The following is a 25885-nucleotide window of genomic DNA, read 5'->3' as shown; positions in this document are numbered from 1 at the left end:
CTTTTTCACAAGTCCCAGAATACTTGGAGATGGAGAGAAGGCAGGCTTTGTTATGTAAAGGACGTTCCACTGTGCTACAGCAAGGGTGTGCCAAGCCTGCAGAGACCGCATTCCTGAACTCACCAATTAAAAATGTTGTGTTGACCAAGATATGAAACTTTTTCCCAACATCAACACCTAGTTTCCTTCTTGTTCAACGATATGGCCAAAATCCACTACATTTACCCTTCTGAATCAGACACCCCAAAAAAGATCAGTAACATGAATAGGCTGAAATTCCCAGGGTTTCATGAAGTATATCACAATAAAAAGGCAGGTTTGTTCTGGCTTAGTGGGAGGAGTCCTGTGCTACCTTTAACTAAGGATATAAAGATGTTAGAGACAGTTACATTAAAATTTATTCATTCATTGCACAAATATTTATTGAGTATTCTAGGTACTGAAATAAGAAGATAAAAAGATTAAGGTAGTTTTTTCTTTCCTGAGGTTATATCTATTTTAACAGGTTAGGAGTGGTGAGAGCCATGTAACTAGGCTTATGAGGTGTTTTGATTTTTAACTAGGAAGAGTCAAGTTATGATTTTTTTTTTTTTTTTTTTTTTTTTTTCGGTACGCGGGCCTCTCACTGTTGTGGCCTCTCCCGTTGCGGAGCACAGGCTCCGGACACGCAGGCTCAGTGGCCATGGCTCACGGGCCCAGCCGCTCCGCGGCATGTGGAATCTTCCCAGACCGGGGCATGAACCCGTGTCCCCTGCATCGGCAGGCAGACTCTCAACCACTGCGCCACCAGGGAAGCCCTCAAGTTATGATTTTTGATACGGAATATATCTGAGCTTGGAATTCTCTGGGTTTATCATGCTTAGGGTTCGCTGGGCTTCTTAAACATGTTATATTTATGTCTTTTGCCAACTTTGGAAAGCTCCCAGTGATGATTTCTTTAGTTTAGTTTTTCTCAGCTTCATTCCTTCCCTTTTCCTTTTGAGATGCAGGTTACACACATGTTAGACCTTCTGATATTGTCATACAGGTATCTGAGACTGTGATGTTTTTTCTCCTCCAACCATTTTTCTCTCCGTTCAAACTAGAAAATTTTATTGATTAATCTTCAAGTTCACTACTCTTTCCTTTCACACTACTTCCATTATTGAGTCCATTGAGGGGTTTTTTTTCCCCCAAGAGTTTTTTAATTAGCTGGCCCTTCTTATCCACAGGTTCTTTTTTTTTAACTAACTGATGAAAGTTTAATACATTAAAACCAGGTATTTATCACTTTTATATTGTATTTGCCATTTCTGAACAATACAAAGTAGAGGCAAATAGTGACACTTCATAAAAATGTTGATTCCCCCATTCCCTTCCCTAAGACCCACCCTCCCTCAAATATTCCCTCCCACCCCTTACAGAACTCTGTCCTGAATAAAACACTTAAATACATCATAAATAGTAAATTATGAAAAAAAATAGCAAGAATTGTTTCTTTTCTTCTTGTAAAAAAGAACATGGCAGCAAAGAAAGGCAGCAGGAAACTGGCTGGGGGTGTCTAATATAGACAGTTACTCGTGGTATGAGCTAACCTACTATCAAGGCAGGGTGGGATGGAGAGGGGACAGGATGGGGATTCAACAATCTGCCTGAGATGCCAGGCCCCCTTCTTCCCCTGACAGGGGTAGAAGGATCAGATGGAGAACATGGGGAGGAGAGGGATTACACAGCCCCTGTTTCCACGTTCTCTGCATGAAGAGAGGCGGCAGGGCATGTGGCACAGCAATGACCTCACTAAGGCAAGAATCTGCTGGCTCTCCATGAGTTTAAGAGAATATTCTCTAGCCTCAGTTATGAGCTACCTGTTAAACAGACACAGGTGTCCCCTTCTCCATCTCAGCTCCACGAACAGCTGAATGCTGTTGGAAAAGGTGGTAAGAGCAAGGAAGAAATCTCCTTTGGAGAAGAATCTAAAATTCATTTGATAAGTCTTCATATTCAGAAGAACAAGCAGAATACATTTCAAATTGCAAAACAGTAATAATCATTATGGCCTGGCCGTGAGTAGGATCCACAGGTTCTGCAACCACCGATTAAACCAACCACTGATCAAAAATTTTCGGAAAAAAACTTCCAGAAAGTGATAAAAAGAAAAACTGATTTGCTGCACTCCAGTAACTATTTACGTAGCATTTACATTGTATTGAGTATTATAAGTAATCTACAGATGATTTAAAGTACAGGATGTGGGACTTCCCTGGTGGCTCAGTGGTTGGGAATCCGCCTGCCAATGCAGGGGACATGGGTCCAAGTCCTAGCCTGGGAGGATCCCACAAGCCACGGAGCAACTGAGCCTGTGCCACAACTATTGAGCCTGCGCTCTAGAGCCCATGAGCCACAAGTACTGAAGCTTGCACACCTACAGCCCGAGCTCCGCAACAAGAGAAGCCAGCCAATGAGAAGTACACACACTGCAACGAAGAGCAGCCCCTGCTCGCCGCAACTAGAGAAAGCCCACGTGCAGCAACGAAGACCCAATGCAGCCAAAAATAAAATAAGTTAATCTTAAAAATAATAATAATAAAGTACAGGATGTGTATAGGTTGTATAAGAATACTATGCCATTTTATATACGGAACTTACTTGAACTTCTGTGGCTTTTGGTGTCCTGTGGGGGTCCTCGAACCAAACCCCTGCAGATATTGATGGACAACTGTATATCTTGGCTGAGACTTTCTATTTTTCCATTCCTTTTCATTGTTTGTGTTCTGCCCTTAGTTGTTAGAGCATTTTTATAATAACTACTTTAACAGCTTTGTGAATAATTCCAACATCTATGTCATCTCAGCACTGATATCTGTTGATTCTCATGGTCCATACAATTTGAGATTTTCCTGGTTCTTTCTATGCCAATTAATTTTGAAATATATCCCACACATTTTGACTATTATAAGACTCTCAGTTTTGTTTATATTCTACAGAGAATGTTGATGTTTGTTTTAGGAGACAATGGTTAGGTTCAGGCTGCAAGTTCCAACAAACCTTCTGTAAGTTGTGGTTTCAACACCAATTCAGTTTTCAAATCCTTTGCAGGGCTATCTTGGTCTGTCCTGCATGTGCACCATACAGTGACCAGTCTGAGAACTGGGTGGTGGTTTAGGCCACAGTTCAGTTCTCAAAGTATACAGGCAGTTATGACTCTGATCCATGTATGTACAGCTCAGGAATAAACCTAGAAGTTTCCTGAGCTCGTCCCACTCTGAAATCATCCAAGTATTTTTTGGTTGCCTGGGGCTCGCCTCTCCTTGTCACCTAGCCAGAAAACTGAGGCTTTATTCACCCACATTTCCTACAACTACACCAAAAAGAGAAGGACAGAAAGGGAAAGGGGGGAGGCCAATCAGGATATGTCCCATTCTCTTAGGGCTACAACTCCTCTAGTCAAAGAGGAAGGTTCAACTCTGCATTTTAGGCCTATCCCCAATGCTGTTGCTTCTGCCACTGCTGCTCTGCTACTGCTGCCACAGGACTTCTTGGGAGACTAGGGCAAATACGAACAGAGAAAAGAACAGAAAACAAAAAAAAGAGGGAGAAAATGGGGAGATCCCCACTCTCTCTGAGAGTTAGAAGAACCCATTCCAACTAGGGCTATAATTAGACGGCTTTCTGACTTCTCTCTGTCTGCACTAATACCATCTTCTAGATTTTGAGCAGCACTGATTTAAGGCTTCTGCTGAATATTAAGATGCAGACCTGAAAAGGGAAATGCCACGAGGCAGGGAAAAATCAACCAGGAAGCTGTATACTACAGAATTCTAAGCACTTTAATAGTGAAAGACATTCAAATGCCAGCCGGGCAGACTAGTGAATCTTCACTGAACACCTCGGATTTCATTACAGACTCCAGAGAATCATGTGCCCAGTAAGATCTCTGCGACTGCAATTACAATGGATTTCACTACCGTGATTACGTTTTACTACATAACATAGGTTACTTTAAGGAAGGGAGGGATTTCCCTGGCGGTCTAGTGGTTAAGACTCTATGCTTCCACTGCAGGGAGCACCGGTTTGATCCCTGGTCTGGGAACTAAGTTCCCACATGCTGAGCTCCATGTCCAAAACAAAACAAAATAAAGGAAGGGAGATTATCCTTCATGGGCCTGACCCACAGGTGAGCCCTTAAAAGGGACCAGGATCTTCTAGCAAGAGATTCAAAGCAAGAAAAGGATTTAATGCTTAAGAAATTCTCTGTTTCTAGAGTTGAAAATAGAGAGAGCCACACAGCTAGGACCTGAAAGGTGCTTCTACTAACTGAGAGCAATCCCTAGCCAAAAGCCATCAAGCAAAGGAGAACCTCAGGCCTACAACTGCAGAAGACCGAATGTGGCCAATAACTTGAATCATCCTGGAAGCAGATTCTTCCCTAGAGCTTCAGGAAGGAATGTAGCCCAACTAACACCTGGATTTCAACCCTGTAAGACCATAAGCAGAAAACCCAGCCACACCATGCCCAGACTTCTGAACAACAGATATATGAGCTAATAGATAGGTGTTGTTTTAAGCTGCTAGGTTTGTGGTAATGTTACACAGCAACATAAAACTAATTTGAGGGGTTATTATGAACTTAATGCCAGTAAGTTTATCAATTTAAAACAAATTCTTCAAAAGACAAACATTATCAAAGCTGACACAAAAGAAACAGAAAATATGACTATCTATATATCTATTAAAGAAATTAAAATTTCTAATTAAAAACCTTCCCATTAAAAAAAACCCCAGGCTCAGGTGGCTAGGAGTAAATCCTACCAAATATTTAAGGAAGAAATGATACCAATCCTACATAAACTTGTTTAGAAAATTGAGGAGGGGAAGGTTTCTCAACTCAATTTATAAGGTCAACATTTTCCTGATTCCAAAACCAGAGGAAGACATTACACAAAAAGAAAAGTGCAGACCAATATTCCCCATGAACACAGACATAAAACTTCATAACAAAATATTAATAAATCAAATCCAGCAATATATAAAAGGGCTACTACATCTTCAATGTGTGGTGCATATTTCAGAAATGCAAGGTTGGTCTTAACTTTTGAAAATCAATCAAATTAACTGATCAAAATATAAAAACTACACAATCACCTCAATAAATACAGAAAAAGCAGTGGACAAAGTGCAACTTTTTCTATCCCTTTCAGGATAAAATCTCTTGGCTAAGTAGAAACAGAGGAGAATTTCTTGAATAAAGGGCATGTACGAAAAACCTACAGGTAATATTATACTTAAAGTTGAAAGACAATGCTTTTCTTTAAGAACAACAACAACAAAAAATGTCTACTGTGATGGTTAATTTCATTTGCCCCATTGACTGGGCCTTGGGGCATCCAGATATTCTGGGTGTTTCTGTGAGAGTGTCCCCCCTCCATAAGATTAACATTTAACTGGTAGACTGACTAAAGCAGATTACCCTCCTTAGAGTAGATGGTGGTAATCCAATCAGTGGAAGAAATAAATAGAACAAAAACACTGGTCCTACTTAGAGTAAGAAAGAACTTTTTCCTGACTATCTAATATCAGCTCTTCCTGGGTCTTGAGCATACAGAACTTCAACAGGAACTTCATGATAGGTGCCTCCTGGTTCTCAGGCCTTCAGACTCAGACTGGAACTAAACTACCGGCTCTTCTGGATTTCCAGTTTGCTAACTAATTATGTGAGCCAATTCCTTAAATAAATCTCTGTGTGTGTGTATGAACATAAACATGCATGCACACACACACCCTATTATTTTCCCCCCCTTTGGAGAATCCTGACTAATACATCTACTGTCAGCAGTTCTATTCAACATCATACTGAAAGTCCTAGCCAGTACATTAAGAAAAGGAAAAAGTTTGGAAAGAAAGAAAGTTCCCTGCTCCACATCTACCCCTCGCCTTTTTTCCCCCCAGATTTCTCTTCCACATTGTAATGTAACTCCTAACCTGTGTAGCAATTAAAAAGAATGAGGTGTACCTGCAAGAAAGTCATGCCATAACTGCATTAATTTACTTAAATTCAACTATGTAACCCCACTGGAAAGAGAAAAAGGTGGAGGAGGGGAACTAGACAATTAGATGGAGTGGGGGGGAGGGTACTTAAAAATAAGCCATTATTCCTATAAATATATGATCACAAACACTAAAATCAATCCAGTTTGAAACAGCTGATGGAAGTTGTTAAAACCTATGTAAATAAAATGTCACTCAAAATTATCTGTCAATGACAAAAATAAATTATAATGCTCAAGAAAAATAAAGCATGTAGTGAATGCTTCTTTGGTCTCCTTCAAGAAGAAACTAAGTAACAACAAAAGGCTGTAGAGAAATAATAACTACAAAAGCATTAGATAAGTAATAAATACAATAACATAAAAAATGGGAAGAACAAGTAGGAATTCCCATTTTTAGAATGTAGATTATACATATATACATACAAACTACTAAGCAAAATCATACATATATGTTAAAAAAAAACACTCCATATGACTTGAGGGTATATTTGCCTATATGTGATTTCTGCCTTTAGAAATATAATACCCGAGGAAGGAACCAAGATGGCAGAGTAGAAGGACCTGCTCTCACTCCCTGTTGCGAGAACACCAGAATCACAACTAGCTGCTGGACAATCATCGACAGGAAGACACTGAAACTCACCAAAAAACATACCCCACATCCAAAGACAAAGGAAAAGCCACAGTGAGGCGGTACAAGGGGCGAAATCACAGTAAAATCAAATCCCATAACTGCTGGGTGGGTGACTCACAGACTGGAGAACACTTATACCACAGAAGTCCACCCACTGGAGTGAAGGTTCTGAGCCCCACGTCAGGCTTCCCAACCTGGGGGTCTGGCAACGGGAGGAGGAATTCCTAGAGAATCAGACTTTGAAGCCTAGTGGGAACTGACTGCAGGACTTCGACAGGACTGGGGGCAACAGACTCCACTCTTCGAGGGCAGACACAAAGTAGTGTGCGCATCGGGACCCAGGGGAAAGAGCAGTGACCCCAGGGGAGACTGAACCAGACCTACCTGCTAGTGTTGGAGGGTCTCCTGCAGAGGTGGGGGGGGGGGGGGGCTGCTGTGGCTCACCGTGGGGACAAGGACACTGACAGCAGAAGTTATGGGAAGTACTCCTTGGCCTGAGCCCTCCCAGAGTCTGTCATTAGCCCCTCCAAAGAGCCCAGGTAGGCTCCAGTGTTGGGTTGCCTCAGGCCAAACACTCAACAGGGAGGGAACCCAGCCCCACCCATCAACAGTCTAGTGGATTAAGGTTTTACTGAGCTCTTCCCACCAGAGCAACAGTCAGCTCTACCCACCACCAGTCCCTCCCATCCAGCCTCTTAGATAGCCTCATCCACCAGAGGGCAGACAGCAGAAGCAAGAAGAACTACAGTCCTACAGCCTGTGTAACAAAAACCACATTCACAGAAAGAGAAACAAGATGAAAAGGCAGAGGGCTATGTGCCAGATGAAGGAACAAGATAAAACCCCAGAAAAACAACTAAATGAAGTGGAGATAAGCAACCTTCCAGAGAAAGAATTCAGAATAATGATAGTGAAGATAATCCAGGGCCTCGGAAAAACAATGGAGGCAAAGAGCAAAGATCAAGAAGATGCAAGAAATGTTTAACAAAGACCTAGAAGAATTAAAGAACACACAAACAGAGATGAACAATACAATAACTGAAATGAAAACTACACTAGAAGGAATCAATAGTAGAATAACTGAGGCAGAAGAACGGATAAGTGACCTGGAAGACAGAATGGTACAATTCACTGCTGCAGAACAGAATAAAGATAAAATAATGAAAAGAAATGACGACAGCCTACAAGACCTCTGGGACAACATTAAACACAACAATATTCACATTATAGGGGTCCCAGAAGGAGAAGACAGAGAAAAAGGACCAGAGAAAATATGTGAAGAGATTATAGTTGAAAACTTCCCTAACATGGAAAAGGAAATAGCCACCGAAGTCCAGGAAGCGCAGCGAGTCCCATACAGGATAAACCCAAGGACAAACACGCCGAGACACACAGTAATCAAACTGGCAAAAATTAAAGACAAAGAAAAATTATTGAAAGCAGCAAGGGAAAAATGAAAAATAACATACAAGGGAACTCCCATAGGGTTAACAGCTGATTTCTCAGCAGAAACTCTACAAGCCAGAAGGGAGTGGCATGAAATACTTAAAGTGATGAAAGGGAAGAACCTACAACCAAGATTACTCTACCCAGCAAGGATCTCATTCAGATTCGATGGAGAAATCAAAAGCTTTACAAACAAGCAAAAGCTAAGAGAATTCAGCACTACCAAACCAGCTCTACAACAAATGCTAAAGGAACTTATCTAAGTGGGAAACACAAAAGAAGAAAAGGATCTACAAAAACAAGCCCAAAACGATTAACAAAATGGTCATAGGAACATACATATCAATAATTACCTTAAAAGTAAATGGATTAAATGCTCCAACCAAAAGACACAGGCTTGCTGAATGGACACAAAAACAAGACCCATATATATGCTGTCTACAAGAGACCCACTTCAGACCTAGGGACACATACAGACTGAAAGTGAGGGGATGGAAAAAGATATTCCATGAAAATGGAAATCAAAAGAAAGCTGGAGTAGCTATACTCATATCAGATAAAATAGACTTTAAAATAAAGAATGTTATAAGAGACAAAGAAGGACCCTATATAATGATCAAGGGATCAATCCAAGAAGAAGACATAACAATTATAAATATATATGCACCCAACATAGGAGCACCTCAATATATAAGGCAACTGCTAACAGGTATAAAAGAGGAAATTGAGGCTTCCCTGGTCACGCAGTGGTTGAGAATCTACCTGCTAATGCAGGGGACACGGGTTCGAGCACTGGTCTGGGAGGATCCCACATGCCGCGGAGCAACTAGGCCCATGAGCCACAACTACTGAGCCTGCACGTCTGGAGCCTGTGCTCCGCAACAAGAGACACCGCGATAGTGAGAGGTCCACACACCGCGATGAAGAGTAGCCCCCACTTGCCACAACTGGAGAGGGCCCTCGCACAGAAACGAAGACCCAACACAGCAAAAATAAATTAATTAATTAAAAAACTCCTACCCTCAACACCTTAAAAAAAAAAAGAGGAAATCAACAGTGACACAATATTAGTGGGGGACTTTAACAGCTCACTTACACCAATGGACTGATCATCCAAAATGAAAATAAATAAGGAAACAGAAGCTTTAAATGACACAATAGACCAGATAGATTTAATTGATATTTATAGGACATTCCATCCAAACACAGATTACACTTTCTTCTCAAGCATGCACGGAACATTCTCCAGGATAGATTACCTCCTGGATCACAAATCAAGCCTCAGTAAATTTAAGAAAACTGAAATCGTATCAAGCATCTTTTCTGACCACAATGCTATGAGATTAGAAATGAGTTACAAGGAAAAAAACGTAAAAAACACCAACACATGGAAGCTAAACAATACGTTACTAAATAACCAAGAGATTACTGAAGAAATCAAAGAGGACATCAAAAAATACCTAGAGACAAATGACAATGAAAACACGACAATCCAAAACCTATGGGATGCAGCAAAAGCAGTTCTAAGAGGGAAGTTTATAGCTATACAAGCCTACCTCAAGAAATAAGAAAAATCTCAAATAAACAATCTAAGCTTACACCTAAAGGAACTAAAGAAAGAAGAACAAACAAAACCCAAAGTTAGCAGAAGGAAAGAAATCATAAAGATCAGAGCAGAAATAAATGAAATAGAAACAAAGAAAACAATAGCAAAGATCAATAAAACTAAAAGCTGGTTCTTTGAGAAGATAAACAAAATTGATAAACCATTAGCCAGATTCATCAAGAAAAAGAGGGAGAGGACTCAAATCAATAAAATTAGAAATGAAAAAGGAGAAGTTACAACAGACACTGTAGAAATACAAAGCATCCTAAGAGACTACTCAAGCAACTCTATGCCAATAAAACGGACAACCTGGAAGAAATGGACAAATTCTTAGAAAGGTATAACCTTCCGAGACTGAACCAGGAAGAAATAGAAAATATGAACAGACCAATCACAAGTAATGAAATTGAAACTGTGATTAAAAATCTTCCAACAAACAAAAGTCCAGGACCAGATGGCTTCACAGGTGAATTCTATCAAACATTTAGAGAAGGGCTAAGACCCATCCTTCTCAATCTCTTCCAAAAAACTGCAGAGGAAGGAACACTCCCAAACTCATTCTATGAGGCCACCATCACCCTGACACCAAAACCACACAAAGATACTACAAAAAAAAGAAACTTACAGACCAATATCACTGATGAATATAGATGCAAAAATCCTCAACAAAATACCAGCAAACAGAATCCAACAGCACATTAAAAGGATCATACACCACGATCAAGTGGGATTTATCCCAGGGATGCAAGGATTCTTCAATATACGCAAATCAATCAATGTGATACACCATATTAACAAACTGAAGAATAAAAACCATATGATCATCTCAGAAAAAGATGCAGAAAAAGCTTTTGACAAAATTCAACACCCATATATGATAAAAACTCTCCAGAGAGTGGGCATAGAGGGAACCTACCTCAACATAATAAAGGCCATATACAACAAACCCATGACAAACATCATTCTCAATGGTGAAAAACTGAAAGCATTTCCTCTAAGATCAGGAACGAGACAAGGATGTCCATTCTCACCACTATTATTCAACATAGTTTTGGAAGTCCTAGCTACGGCAATCAGAGAAGAAAAAGAAATGAAAGGAATACAAAGTGGAAAAGAAGAAGCAGAACTGTCACTTTTTGCAGATGACATGATACTATACGTAGAGAATCCTAAAGATGCCACCAGAAAACTACTAGAGCTAATCAATGAATTTGGTAAAGTTGCAGGATACAAAATTAATGCACAGAAATCTCTTGCATTCCTATACACTAATGATGAAAAATCTGAAGGAGAAATTATGGAAACACTCCCATTTACCATTGCAACAAAAAGAATAAAATACCTAGGAATAAACCTACCTAGGGAAACAAGAGACCTATATGCAGAAAACTATAAGACACTGATGGAAGAAGATGATACCAAAAGATGGAGAGATATACCATGTTATTGGATTGGAAGAATCAATATTGTGAAAATGACTATACTACCCAAAGCAATCTACAGATTCAATGCAATCCCTATCAAACTACCAGTGGTATTTTTTACGGAACTAGAACAAATCAACTTAAAATTTGTATGGAGACACAAAAGACCCCGAATAGCCAAAGCAATCTTGAGGGAAAAAAACGGAGCTGGAGGAATCAGACTCCCTGACTTCAGAGTACACTACAAAGCTACAGTAATCAAGACAGTATGGTACTGGCACAAAAACAGAACCATAGATCAATGGAACAGCATAGAAAGCCCAGAGATAAACCCACGCACCTATGGTCAACTAATCTATGACAAAGGAGGCAAAGATATACAACGGAGAAAAGACAGTCTCTTCAATAAGTGGTGCTGGGAAAACTGGACACCTACATGTAAAAGAATGAAATTAGAACACTCCCTAATACCATACACAAAAATAAATTCAAAATGGATTCGAGACCTAAATGTAAGACCGAACGCTATAAAACTCTTAGAGGAAAACGAAGGAAGAACACTCTTTGACATAAATCACAGCAAGATCTTTTTTTATCCACCTCCTAGAGTAATGGAAATAAAAACAAAAATAAACAAATGGGTCCTAATGAAACTTAAAAGCTTTTGCACAGCAAAAGAAACCATGAACAGATGAAGAGACAACCATCAGAATGGGAGAAAATATTTGCAAAAGAATCAATGGACAAAGGATTACTCTCCAAAATATATAAAAAGCTCATGCAGCTCAATATTAAAGAACAAACAACCCAATCCAAAAATGGGCAGAAGACCTAAAGAGACATTTCTCCAAAGAAGACATACAGATGGCCAAGAAGCACATGAAAAGCTACTCAACATCACTAATTATTAGAGAAAGCAAATCGAAACTACAATGAGGTATCACCTCACACCAGTTAGAATGGGCATCATCAGGAAATATACAAACAACAAATGCTGGAGAGGGTGTGGAGAAAAGGGAACCCTCTTACACTGTTGGTGGGAATGTAAATTGATACAGCCACCATGGAGAACAGTATGGAGGTTCCTTAAAAAACTAAAACTAGAATTACCATATGATCCAGCAATCCCACTACTGGGCATATACCCAGAGAAAACCATAATTCAAAAAGACACATGCACCCTAATGTTCACTGCAGCAGTACTTAAAATAGCCAGGTCATGGAAGCAACCTAAATGCCCATTGACAGACGAATGGATAAAGAAGTTGTGGTACATATATACAATGGAATATTACGTAGCTGTAAAAAGGAACGAAATTGAGTCATTTGTTGAGACATCGATGGATCTAGAGACTGTCATACAGAGTGAAGTAAGTCAGAAAGAGAAAAACAAATATCGTATATTAACACATGTATGTGGAACCTAGAAAAATGGTACAGATGAAACCAGTTTGCAGGGCAGAAGTTGAAACACAGATGTAGAGGACAAACGTATGGACACCAAGGGGGGAAACCGTGGTGGGGTGGGGATGGCGGTGTGCTGAATTGGACGATTGGGATTGACATGTATACACTGATGTGTATAAAACTGATGACTAATAAGAACCTGCAGTATAAAACAAACAACAAATAATATTAAACTTTCTTTGGCTTATTTGTATGGAAATATGTTAATATAAATGTTTCAGATATTACATGAAATTTCTAAAAATCTTATATGTTCTGGTATAATGTTAAAAGTCATAATTCTAGTTATTACTTTAAAATGTATATCTCAGAAATAACTAAATTTCCTTGTCAATTGCATTATTATGAACTTTCATCAAATCTTTAACCGTGGTCATTTTTAAGTTTTTTGTCATTTACAGACAGTTCTGGGTATACTCTGATGCTTTCGCAAAAATGTTCCTATAAAGGGGTCTCATCTTCAAGGAATTCATGGAAAAGACTCTGACAAGTACAGGTTTCTGGTAACTGACTGTACTGCTCAACTGAATGAATAAGCATTTTCAGAACTCTAATGGAAAACTGATGAATTCATAAAAGTGCTAACAAAAGACCAAAATGAAAAAAAAATAATTCCATGGGACTGAGTGAACTGATGAGGATGATTATAATTTTTGTGACTTTGTTTGAATAAAAAAAAAAAAATCCCACCAGGACTCAGAGGCAAAAATATACAAATCAAGTTTCACTGCAAAGTAAAGGTGCTGTTACAGTGGAGGATTACTGGGCTGAATGTCAATATTATGACATAGTGTGTTTTATGTTTGGTAATTGCAATCATTGTTGCTTTTGTTGTGGTCATCCATTTACAATGCTTGGTGTCAGTTTATTTATCTCCTGTAAAAAAATTATTAATACAGTGTGTGTGCATGATAAAAGTAAAATAAAATAAAAAGTAAACAAAAAAAAAAGATACATAATTCCCGAGGAACTCTACTAAATATTTAATAATCCAGAGGACCATTCAAGATATAAAGTGAAGAAATCAAATTATAGAATAATATATATAACATCATCCCTTTTAAGAAACCGACCAATCAACAAAATAAACACAACCATAGGTTTATATATATTTGTATAAACCATATGTGTATATATATTTGTATAAACATGGAGGTCACTGAAGGCCTGTTGACCTTAAATCCCATATGATCACAAAGAGATGGTGAGGAGAGATCAGCAACTTTCTTCTCAAATCATGTTTGTACTTTTTTTGGCCTGTTGCAACAATCATGTTATACTTTTGCCATTGGAAAAAATTAATAAAGAAAATTTAAATTAAAGGGAAAAATTAAATTACTACTAATATAGAAAACAAAGGCTAATTGTTCATAAGCATACTCATTAAGAATTAAAATCTAGCTAAGAATATAAGTGAAAAAAATCCCTTATTTTAATGACAGCTTCCCAAAGATTCTTTAATGTCCATTTATAAAAGCAAGCCACTGGTAATCTTTGGCAAGGTGCTCCTGAATATATCCTCATGCCAGCAAACATCTCAAACTAACTGAATCTCTTTCTTGGATCACAAAACTATTCACTTAATTTCCTGCCAAGCAAAATAGAGGAAAATGTATGCTTTACACTTTCAGACAAAATGCCTTGTTAAGTCTTAACTGTAGGGGTGGGTGCAATAAATCCTCGTGTGTTAACAAGTTGTGATCTATAATGGAGTCATCTATTTATTTCAGGAAATAATATTACATTTTCTGTGTTTTCAGCAAGTTTAAATGGAAAAAAAAAAGGGGGGGAGGGAGTAAGAGAGGCTATTGTGCAGCTGTAAGCAAAGCTGAGAAAGGAGAGTAAGGCTGCATAGAAACATGTGACCTATAGGTTTGGCTTAAATTTCACTTGCTAAATTCTTGATCTAAACCAACTTATTTTCCATAATATACACTGGGAAAATGTCAATCTATCCAGTACATCTCAAACTACTCAAAGAATATTTTAAAACAAAAATTCTTAATTGTCCTATATACCGTACTCTATCTCCTGTAGTTAACCAATATGGGTAAAATTCGTCTCCACTGTGACTTTCACTGAGCATATCACTGACTTATTCAAATAACGGAGCAGAAGATAAATTCAAATCTTAACAAGTACTCACTTTTACAGTTTCTTCTGTGTTAAGTTTATTTCCCTTAACCAAGACAATTTGGAAAGGGTTGTTATTTTCCCAAACATGCTGTAAAAAAATGAAATAAACACAGAGTATTTTAATGAAAGAAATGAATATTCTATGCTAGCAATGAAATCGCCTTATCAGTTCTCATTTCCATTGGTAAAATAATGAAAATACACCTCTGAACTAACAACTGAAAATCACATACATTAAATTAACCATCACAACCACTAGCACTTAGTTCTCAAGGCAAAACAGGCAGCATTCCAGTATTGCTAAGAAATTCACTAAACACCATTAAAAAATAGTATTAGAAGTTTTGCATAAATTAACAATTGACCAATAAATTAATATAAAGATAATAACTTAATCATCAAGGAATGGTTAAACATGCAATTTCTTAAGACTGAAGAACTATTTTAAAACTGTTGTGTTCTAATGAATACAAACTTAAGATTTGCTTTATACAAATATATTACATTCTAGAAAAAAATGATGCCTTTGTTACATTTAAAGTCTAAAAGTATTCAATAAGAAAGAAAGAAGAAAACAAACAAATTATACCAAAACACTATTATAGATAAACTGACAGAAATGAGATATACCAGAAAATCAACTGTCTCTGCACATCTAACTTTTCTACTAGAATGCTCAACTTGCTCTCTGAAGTCCCACATTTAGCTCTAATCTCAAAATATCTCACATTTGAGGGCATTTTTCTTTAGCACCAAAAGATAACTGAAAACATAAATGGCCTGTTTACAATCATATGTAGCCTGAGTAAGGAAAAAGAAGGGTAGCTAAAAAGATAATGACTAATAAATGGTGATGGATCTTTGGCAAATATGCATTAATATTCTGTGGAATATTAATATTAATTCATATTAATATTCTGTGGAAAATATGCATTTTCCACAGAAGGAAAACTGAGCAAAGAATATACGTGTGTGAGGCTTAAGCATACAACCTAACCAAAAAAATCACGTGCCTTTTGGGGTTACCAAAGGTTCACACATGAAACTTACAGAAATAATTCGAGTTTTCTTTGGTGGTAAAGGAAGAGGAAGGTTAGATGAATTTCGGTTTATGGCAGCCTCTATGGCAATCATTTCCTGTTCATACAGCTTCTTGATCTTGCAACATTCCACAAGTATAAAATGGGGCAAGGTCCTATTCATTACACAGTTCCGGATATACTACAGTGGCAAGAAAGAATAAGGTAAGGATTTTCAAGGAAAACTTAAATCAACAGAATAATAAAATTAAGCTGAACAACACTAGAACAAATGCACTGTGAAAGTGTATCTTAAACAACAACTCAATGTCAAGAATATGAGAAATAAAAATCACAACATAAAATTGCTACAATTAATTGAGAACTGAACTAGATACTTATATGGTAGAGCTAATCTTCATAACTCTAAAAGACAGATTTTCTCCTTTTAATAGATTAAAGAACTGAAAATCAGAAGGCTAAGTTATACAGCTAGCATCTTTAACACCTGGATTTAAATCCACCTGTCTGACTTCTTTTCTGTTTGCTAAACCTTGGAGAAATACGTGCCACAGTACAGATGTTTTGTTTTCTCTTCTTTGCACTTAATACCTGACAGTATGACCAACTGGCACACCGTTCCAGGGGCAGGACTTGACTGTCATAGACTGTGATACCACACTGCAAGCTCTGACCAGTAAGTCAGAAAAGGTGAATATGTAGTACACATGTGGCCATTTTTTATACGTCCTGAGGTGGCCACATTTCCATGGATCCCTGAGGCAGACCTGGTACCTTTTCAGCACAGGGCTCCAGGCATCCATTACTGCCTTTCCATCAAAAACTTACTGGCCATATGAGCTTGATGCTCTGTTTCATTTCCATGAAACCAGGATGATTCTTCAGAGGCATATAAAAAGAGGGGTGGTTATTCACATTACCAAATATTCCTAACATAATGAATAGAAATCCAATGTACTCCTCACTATAATAAATTTCCTATACAGATATAAAGTGTGACTCAGTATATTGTATTCAATTCAGAACCACTGAAAATACACTTTTGGAAAAAAAAAACCAAAATTCCAGAATGGCCTATAAGCGGGAGTTAACATGATACTATGATAAATATATTCATTCAAAAACTTTTCACTATGAAAGATGTATCATTTCATTTCCTTCAGGTTCCTTCACCTTCATCGTATATTTTCTTTCTCACATGACCTTGTACAAAAAACACACACATCTTTAGTTTTCTTTGTAATAACAAATTCCAGTTTGAGCAAAACAATATACTTTCCCCTTATTAAGGTTTAAAAAAAAGTGTTAAATTAAAGAAGCAGGAGGCTACTTAAAAGATGACAGAACATGAAGGGAAGAAGTCAGTACTTAGATATTACCACCAAGCACTTTTCATCTTCCTTCTTCCTCTCATGGGCTAGAGTTCAAGCACTTACTGTCAGAATGCCACAGATCCCAAAGCTGTGCACAGAGGTTATAACTGTTGCTAGACTTTCTACCTACTAAACCAAGGATTAAGGGCTACACTAGAAATCTGAAAAAAGAACAACGGGAGGATACAAAATCTCGTTACCTGGTAATAAATCAGAGCTCCTTCTCAAACAGACATCACTTAATAACTGGCATGCCTGTATCTCTCTTGCTTAAAACAAACAACAAAACTCACAAATAAGAGTAATCACAGGTTTCCATGGTGGCACAGTGGTTAAGAATCCGCCTGCCAATGCAGGGGACACAGGTTCAAGCCCTGGTCAGGGAAGATCCCACATGCCACAGAGCAACTAAGCCCATGCGCCACAACTACTGAAGTCCGTGAGCCTAGAGCCCATGAGCCACAACTACTGAGCCTGCGTGCCACAACTACTGAAGCCTGTGCGCCTAGAGCCTGTGCTCCACAACAAGAGAAGCCACAGCAATGAGAAGCCAACACACCACAATGAAGAGTAGCCCCCGCTCGCCACAACTAGAGAAAGCCTGAGCGCAGCAACAAAGACCCAATGCAGCCAAAAATAAATAAATAAAATTTTTAAAGAAAGCGTAATCACATATTTTCCTAAAATTCTGTTACTATTTACCTCTAAGTTGGCACTTAACCCAGTATTCTTTATGTAACAACCATTTTTAGTCTCCAAATGTAATTTCAACAAAAATATCCTCAAGTTCCTTGAAGGCAAAGCTTCTTTAAATAGCATACCTTATGCTGGGGGAAGGGGTGTCGCAATGCACATATCTTATTTAAACTCCACTATACTCCAAAAATAACCTGAGGCACATCAATTCCCTGCATAAAACATCTACTCAAAGAATTCATGACTAAATGTAAATAAATGGTAAATTGATAGTTAAAACACATACCTGGAACTGAATTAGTGGGTGATCACCAAACACATATTCTACTCTCCCACTGACTTGCAACACATAGTCATAGGGGCTAACTTCATCTTCTTTCCCATGAATAGTCAAACGTTTTTGGATTGCCAATTCATTTATTTTGATAGGATTCATATTAGGAGATACTTGAAAGCTAAACACATCCTAAAAGGGGGGTAGAAAAAAGAAGCAATTTTGTATTTACACTGAAAAAAAAAATGACTCTTTACATTTGTACTTATTATCAAGTACTACACTGTATACAACTATACATAATGTTTACACATGTACATCCTTTACATTTAATTTCCAGTAAATTTTCTTTCCCCCTACCAATCCTGGAAAATCATTTTTTAACCTAAATAAATACCTTGTTACAGTTCATCTCATTTTTAGTTTAGTGTTCGCACATGCTGCTTCCCAATGCTGTTTATCAGCAGTGATGGTGAAATGGCCAAATGAGAATTTTATAGAAGTTGATGGGGCGGGGGGGGGGAGATGCATGTATGATGGAGTAGGTTTCCAAACATCTTATTCTGAGATTTTGTCATTCTTATTTTTTGATGGTAAAATGTTTATTCACTTATGATATAGTGTTGGCAATAAATTATGGTATGGGGTTTGGGTTTTTTTTAAAGCAATAATAGCCTAAATAAAAATCTATAAACTCAGGCTTCCTTGGTGGTGCAGTAGTTAGGAATCCGCCTGCCAATGCAGGGGACACGGGTTCGAGCCCTGGTCCAGGAAGATCCCACATGCCACGGAGCAACTTAGCCCGTGTGCCACAACTACTGAGCCTGAGCTCCAGAGCCCACGAGCCACAACTACTGAGCCCATGCGCCACAACTACTGAAGCTCACGTGCCTAGAGCCTGTGCTCCACAACAAGAGAAGCCACCGCAATAAGAAGCCCGTGCACCACAACGGAGAGTAGCCCCCCATCACTGCAACTAGAGAAAGCCTGCGCCCAGCAACAAAGACCCAACACAGCCAAAATTAAACAAATAAAATAAATTTATTTTTTTAAAAATCTATAAACTCTATGTGACTTCCTAAAATTATTTCATAACTTAAAAGTTTACTATTCTATATGATCAAAAATGCTAAGAATTTTTGGTTTAATCCCTGGGAAGTATTTAGCCAGAAGAAAAGGAGACTAAGGAGACATATGATAGCTATATTCCAATTATCTGAATATCTGGCACGTAGAATAAAGGGAGATTGAATGGATACTTATTAAATAGGAAAGTATAACCAGATGAGCAGAAGTCACAGAAAGCTAGTTTGAATTTATTTTTTAAATTCAAAATTTAAATGTGTGCTTGCTCACAGTGAAAACATGCTACTTCAGTAGGCAGAGGGCTCCCACAGCAACTGGATATATTTGGTTAGAGACACAGGATATAAAGGATGGTGAAAAGAATTATTATGTTATATAAAGAGTCTGCCTAGATGATGTCTAAACTCCTTTCACCGTTAAGTTCTATGACTGCTTGAATCCAATAAGATTTTAAATCTATATTTCTCTTGTAACTTCAAAACACTTCTTTTCACATATACTTTTTTACAATGATGATCACATTAAAATTTCTATATCCAGTAGAGGTTTGACCCATATGTGATGAAATTCAAACTGACCTAGATGGACAAATTGCCCAGAGCAGGTATTTTCAAGTTGAATTCTAATCACCTTTTAACAGTAAAATTCCCTATTTCAGCTCTTTCAACAATGCAGAATTCCCTAAACAGTATTTTAAATTTGATCTTTACACTTTATGATATCCAATTCTTGGCTTAAATTGAACTTGAGTCTCAACATTTCTCAGTATAGAGTGGCAAATTGTTTTCTTTTTTTTTTTTCTCTAGACAAACTTCCTTTACAAAATGCCTGAATGCAGATCCTTTTTTTACATGCGACCTAACAAATACTTAATAACATGTTTTTGGAAAGGAGGCCGACTTGATAAAATGAGAAACACCTGGAAAAGATGCTGGCTCTACCACTGACCAGCTATGAAGCAGGGCACAAAAGAACTCAAACTTCTCTACCTTTCAGTTTCTTCACTAGAAAATGGGGATAAAATAACGACACTTTATTGGGTTGTTGTGAGAAGTAGAGAATATATTTCAAAAATACCTTTTAGAATTCCTGGCATAGTAAAGTGCTCAATACAGAATGGCTACTGATAAAGGTTTTGTTATTGTTATCACAGTAATTGAAGAACAAAACAAAATATCCTCGTACTCCTAACCCTAATTCCAAGGCCAGAGACTACATGATAAAATGAGCACACTTCATACAAAGGCAGTAACATAATCTAGTTTCTAAAATTGCTATAACATTCAGATACAGATTAACTGTATATACACTCTATCATAATGCCCAATTCCATATATGGCACTTAGTTCACATATTCACAGAATGCAAATGTAAGAAAATGGGAAAAAAAGAGCTCTTTAATCAAACCTTTCATTTTATAGACAAGAGAAAAATCACATGAGAAAATAAAATTATATCTACACTAAACAACATTATCTATACCAGGGGTTGGCAAACTTTTTCTCTAAAGAACTAGGCTTTGCTAACAACATATGAGTATCTGTCGCATAGTCTTCTTTCTTTTCTTTTTAACATCCTCCAAAATTCTTTGAGTTTTTTACATCCCTTTAAAAATATAAAAACCATTCAAAACCACTGCAGTTTGTGGACCCCGATCTAGACAAAAATGCATCAAAAAACCATATATGTGCAAAGGATGTGTCACTTTAGGTTATCACATATAATCCTATATATATTTCCGTCTTAAATCTAAAAATGCTCTTTGTCAGTGTTTACTAGGTGAGCAACAGCATCCTCTAACATTGGTGCTACATTCTGGTAAAATTCACAAATTTATTATAAAGTATTTCTTAAAATAATATAATACTACCTGACAATTTTCAAAATGAACAGCCACAATGAGCTTTCCTCCGTAAAGTTTGTCTTCTAAATTTTCAGGAATGGATGGTTCATGCTCTGGTGGATAGGTTTGCTTTAGCCAATCCATCCAAGACAATCCCACAAGAGACTGAATCTTTTCCTCACTGAATCTGCGCATTTTTATTCGGAATTCATTCACCTCGGGATCCTTCAAGGCATCAAATTCATGCAGACCTAAACAAAAATTTTAAACGTGTCATTTTGAGTAGCTAAGAGAATACAAAATATACTCAAAAAAAGATAATTTGGATGCGTGGTTTTTATGAAGCCAAGCAAAACTGAGCAGGGAAATATTATGAAAGATAAAGAGAATATTATGAAAGATAAAAAGAATATTCAAGATAAAATAACAAACTTCATGTATAGAAGATGTACATACAATTAGATTTCTAAAGAATACAAACTTGAAACCTCTTAAAGAAATACAGTTGGTTACCAATTTTAAAAAGATAATCACTGAAATTCACAGTACTATTTTAAAACCACATATGAAAGAGCCACAGTTTTTCTTTACAAATCAAGTAAATCACATTTAAAATATTTAAGAAAGGCTAAGAATCTGAAAACTTTACAAATAAGTCTTAAACTCAAGTTATTACTTAACTTAAAATTCAGTAAACAAATTTTATAAATTTTCAGTTTACTGTGATTTTTCAACAATGGTTATAGTATGTCAATTAGTCAAAAATCTCATAAACATAAAACTATTTTTTGTTGTACTGAATTATGAACCACTTCTGCCATGAAGATAACTATGTAACAGCCTGTTCATAAGCTTATAATTATTCTAATAAATAATTCTAGACATCTAAAATAATAAAAGAACATGTATAAATTTTTATATGTGCATTAATTTTTACCTATCAGATTGGCAAACATTTTAAAGTTGGACACAACCTTAAGCTGGAAGGGACAAAAGAGAAATAGACATATTTAATATTTATTAGAACTCACACACTCACACACACACACACACACACACACACGTTTTGACCTTGGTATTCCACCAACAGGAACGCCAACCTGAGAGACTCAGGACCAACCAGTGAAAGTCAAATATGTTCCCCAAACCAACCACGTAAGATGCCCAGCTTCTCGTGAGCCCACCATGAGCTTCCTCCTGCCAGCAACTTCCATCAGGCATACATGAAAGCCACCCACTTTCTCTACCATAAAACTTTATCACTCCCCTGCCTGACTTTGAGTCACTGCCAAACACAAAATTCCTTTATTATAGCAAGCTCTGAGTAAAAAGTCTGTTCTAATTTGCATGATTGTTTATTTCCACAAATCTATTGAAATAATTGTACAGATAACATGATTATCAGTACAAGCATGTTCACTGTAGCTTTGTTTATAATAAATAAAAAACTGGAAATAACCTAAAGATAATCATTAAGACCTGGTTAAAAAAATTAAGATACATCCATATACCATGATAGAGTGGTACAAGTGCTAAAATGAATGAAATAGATCTGTGTTGTCAGGATAAAAGTCCCAGATATATTAAATATATAAAGCAGGGACACAATGGGTCTCACAAGATTCCTTTTATGCAAATTCAAAAGAAAGAATATAGAATGCATATAAATTTTTGCCTTTAAAATTGAGATAATATTAACAGCATTTCATAGTGTTGGAGAGGGAAGCACAGTGGGGCAAGCTGTTACTTTTCATTCTGTAGAGCCAAATAAATACTATATCATTTGAATATATGCACGTCAGTGAGTGTTATCTTGATAGCAGACTTACCTGCATTGTCTATTTACGTCTATTAAAACAGTCATTATTTCTAAAATAATTATTAGCATCGATTTGAGGTATTAAATATAGAAAAATTAAAATGTTTAAGTTCCATAACACAACAAAGGTAAAATCTGGAGGGTAAAATATGATTTCTTGGATAGTTTTAGATCTGGAATAAAATACATTACTCTAAATCAGCTATGTGAATGAACTGTAATTTAAGCAAACTACTTTAAGTATCTTGGAGCTTCTTCCTTTGCACTGTTCAAACTATTTCTATTCACAGATCATCGGTACTATAGATAAGGAAATGGAAATGAATACCTAATAAAAGATATATCTAACAAAAATCAAACTCTTTATCTCCCTTTATCTACTGAAAGTCATGTCTGATCCACTTTCTAAATGTCTCTCAACTCTGTCTAGTTCTCTTAGGTCCTATAGCCATTACCTTAATCCTAGCTACCATCATCTCTCCCATGGATTAATTATTAAATCAGTTTTTCATCAATTTCTCTACTCACAATCTTAATCCCTCGAATCCATTTCCATTCCCCAACCTAAATAATTTTTCTAAAATGAAAATCTGATAATGTTACTCCCCTACTTAAATCCCTCCAATAGCTTCCCAATTGCTCTTACGAATTAAATCTCTACTTTTTACATGGCCTGGATGGCTCTGCATGCTCTGAAGCCGGTTGTCTCTCTGGACTTCCTGCTTATCCTAGCTGTCCCCTTAAGCAAATCATAGTCAATTTCTTTTATTCCTTGAATAGGCCATCCTTCCTATATGCCATTCCCATTTGCTTTTCCTTCTTCCATCTCCTTTCACCTACTCAACTCCTAATGAGCGCTTAGGTCTCAGTTTAGCTGTTTGTCTGCAAAGAGGAAGTCCCTGATTCACCCAGTTGATTTAAGTGACCCTCCTTGACTTATAGCAGCTTATACATTGTATTGTAACTCTTTACTGATCCATTATTTCCCACTGGATTGTGAGCTCCAAGCAGACAAAGACCACATCACCCAAGTTCAGTGCTGTGGTTCTCCAGTATAAACACTCAATATAAACTGTTGAATTGCAATTGTTTTGGTAATATTTTTCAATATAATATAAATAAGGGACTCTTTTCACATAACTATGAGAGTCAACTGAAAAGTACAGATTTCTTTCATACATCCCAGACTCACTAAATCCCAATCTCTGACAATCTCCTTTTTAAGAAACTGATGAATGGTTACCTAATCTATAACAAAGGAGGCAAGTGGACTTACTTAGTGGTCCAGTGGATAAGACTCTGCGCTCCCAATGCAGGGAGCCCAGGACGTGATTCCTGGTCAGGGAACTAGTTCCTGCATGCATGCCACAACCAACAGTCTGCATGCTGCAACTAAGAAGCCTGCATCCACAACTAAGAAGTCTGCATACCACAACTAAAGATCCCGCATGCCACAACAAATATCCCGTGCGCCACAACTAAGACACAGCACAGCCAAAGTAAATAAATATTTTAAACAACAAACAACAACAAAACAAAGGAGGCAAGAATATACAATGTAAACAAGACAGTCTCTTCAATAAGTGGTGCTGGGAAAACTGGACAGTTACATGAAAGAGAATAAAATTAGAACACTCCCTAACACCATACACAAAAATAAACTCAAAATGGATTAAAGACCTAAATGTAAGGGCAGATACTATAAAACTCTTAAAAACAGAGGCAGAACACTCTCTGACATAAATCAAAGCAAGATCTTTTCTGATCCACCTCCTAAAGTAATGAAAATAAAAACAAAAATAAACAAATGGGATCTAATTAAACTTAAAAGCTTTTGCACAGCAAAGGAAACCATAAACAAAAGAAAAAGATAACCCTCAGAATAGGAGAAAATATTTGCAAACAAAGCAACCAACAAGGGATTAATGTCCAAAATATACAAATGGCTCATGCAGCTCAATAATAAAAAAACAAACAACCCAACCAAAAAATGAGAAGACCTAAACAGACATTTCTCCAAAGAAGACATACAGATGGCCAAAAAGTACATGAAAAGATGCTCAACATCACTAATTATTAGAGAAATGCAGTCAAAACTACAATGACATTATCATCTCACACCAGTCAGAATGGCCACCATCAAAAAATCTACAAACAATAAATGCTGGAGACGGTGTGGAGAAAAGGGAACCATCCCACACTGTTGGTAGGAATGTAAACTGGTACAGCCACTATGGAGAACAGTATGGAGGTTCCTTAAAAAACTAAAAATAGAACTACCATATGACCTAGCAATCCCACTCCTGGGCATATATCCAGAGAAAACCATAATTTGAAAAGATACATGCACCCCAATGTTCACTGTAGCACTATTTACAATAGCCAAGACATGGAAGCAACCTAAATATCCATGGACAGAGGGATGGATAAAGAAGATGTGGAACATATGTACATTGAAATATTACTCAGCCATAAAAAAGAATGAAATAATGCCATGTGCAGCAACATGGATGGACCTAGAGATTGTCATAGTGACTGAAGTAAGTCAGACACAGAAAGACAAATATCATATCATACTGTTTATATGTGGAATCTTAAAAAAAAAGGGTACAAATGAACTTATTTACAAAATTCAGTAGAGTCATGGATGTAGAAAACAAACTTATGGTTATCAGGGGATATAGCGGGGGAGGGATAAATTGGGAGATTATAATTGACATATACACACTACTATATATAAACTAGATAACTAATAAGAACCTGCTGTATAGCACAGGGAACTCTACTCAATACTCAGAAATGGCCTATATGGGAAAAGAATCTTAAAAAAAAAAAAGAGTGGATATATGTGTATGTATAACTGATTCACTTTGCTGTACACCTGAAACTAATACAACATTGTAAATCAACTATACTCCAATAAAAATTAAAACAAAAAAAGAAAGAAAGAAAGGAAGGAAGAGAGGAAAGGAAGGAAGGAAGGAAGAGAGGAAAGGAAGGAAGGAAGGAAGGAAG

General features: G+C 37.1%; 1 protein-coding gene across 4 annotated transcripts in view; it reads right to left on the bottom strand.

The window, feature by feature from the left end:
- Window positions 1-25885, bottom strand: part of PIK3CB (phosphatidylinositol-4,5-bisphosphate 3-kinase catalytic subunit beta) — a 198022-nt gene that overhangs the window by 69144 nt on the left and 102993 nt on the right. For all 4 annotated transcript variants that reach the window (XM_067033693.1, XM_059065159.2, XM_067033692.1 and 1 more), the window contains 4 exons: window positions 21079-21302; window positions 18135-18314; window positions 15790-15960; window positions 14750-14827 (listed from right to left, as the gene is read on the bottom strand). In XM_067033693.1, coding sequence (XP_066889794.1) covers window positions 14750-14827; window positions 15790-15960; window positions 18135-18314; window positions 21079-21302 — 653 coding nt within the window. The remainder of the gene's footprint in view (window positions 1-14749; window positions 14828-15789; window positions 15961-18134; window positions 18315-21078; window positions 21303-25885) is intronic.

The sequence above is a fragment of the Kogia breviceps genome, chromosome 5 (genome assembly GCF_026419965.1).
Source record: "Kogia breviceps isolate mKogBre1 chromosome 5, mKogBre1 haplotype 1, whole genome shotgun sequence".
Taxonomy (NCBI): Eukaryota; Metazoa; Chordata; class Mammalia; order Artiodactyla; family Physeteridae; genus Kogia; species Kogia breviceps.
The sequence above is the reverse complement of the archived record's forward strand: the minus strand, read 5'-3'. Positions and strand labels throughout refer to the sequence as shown.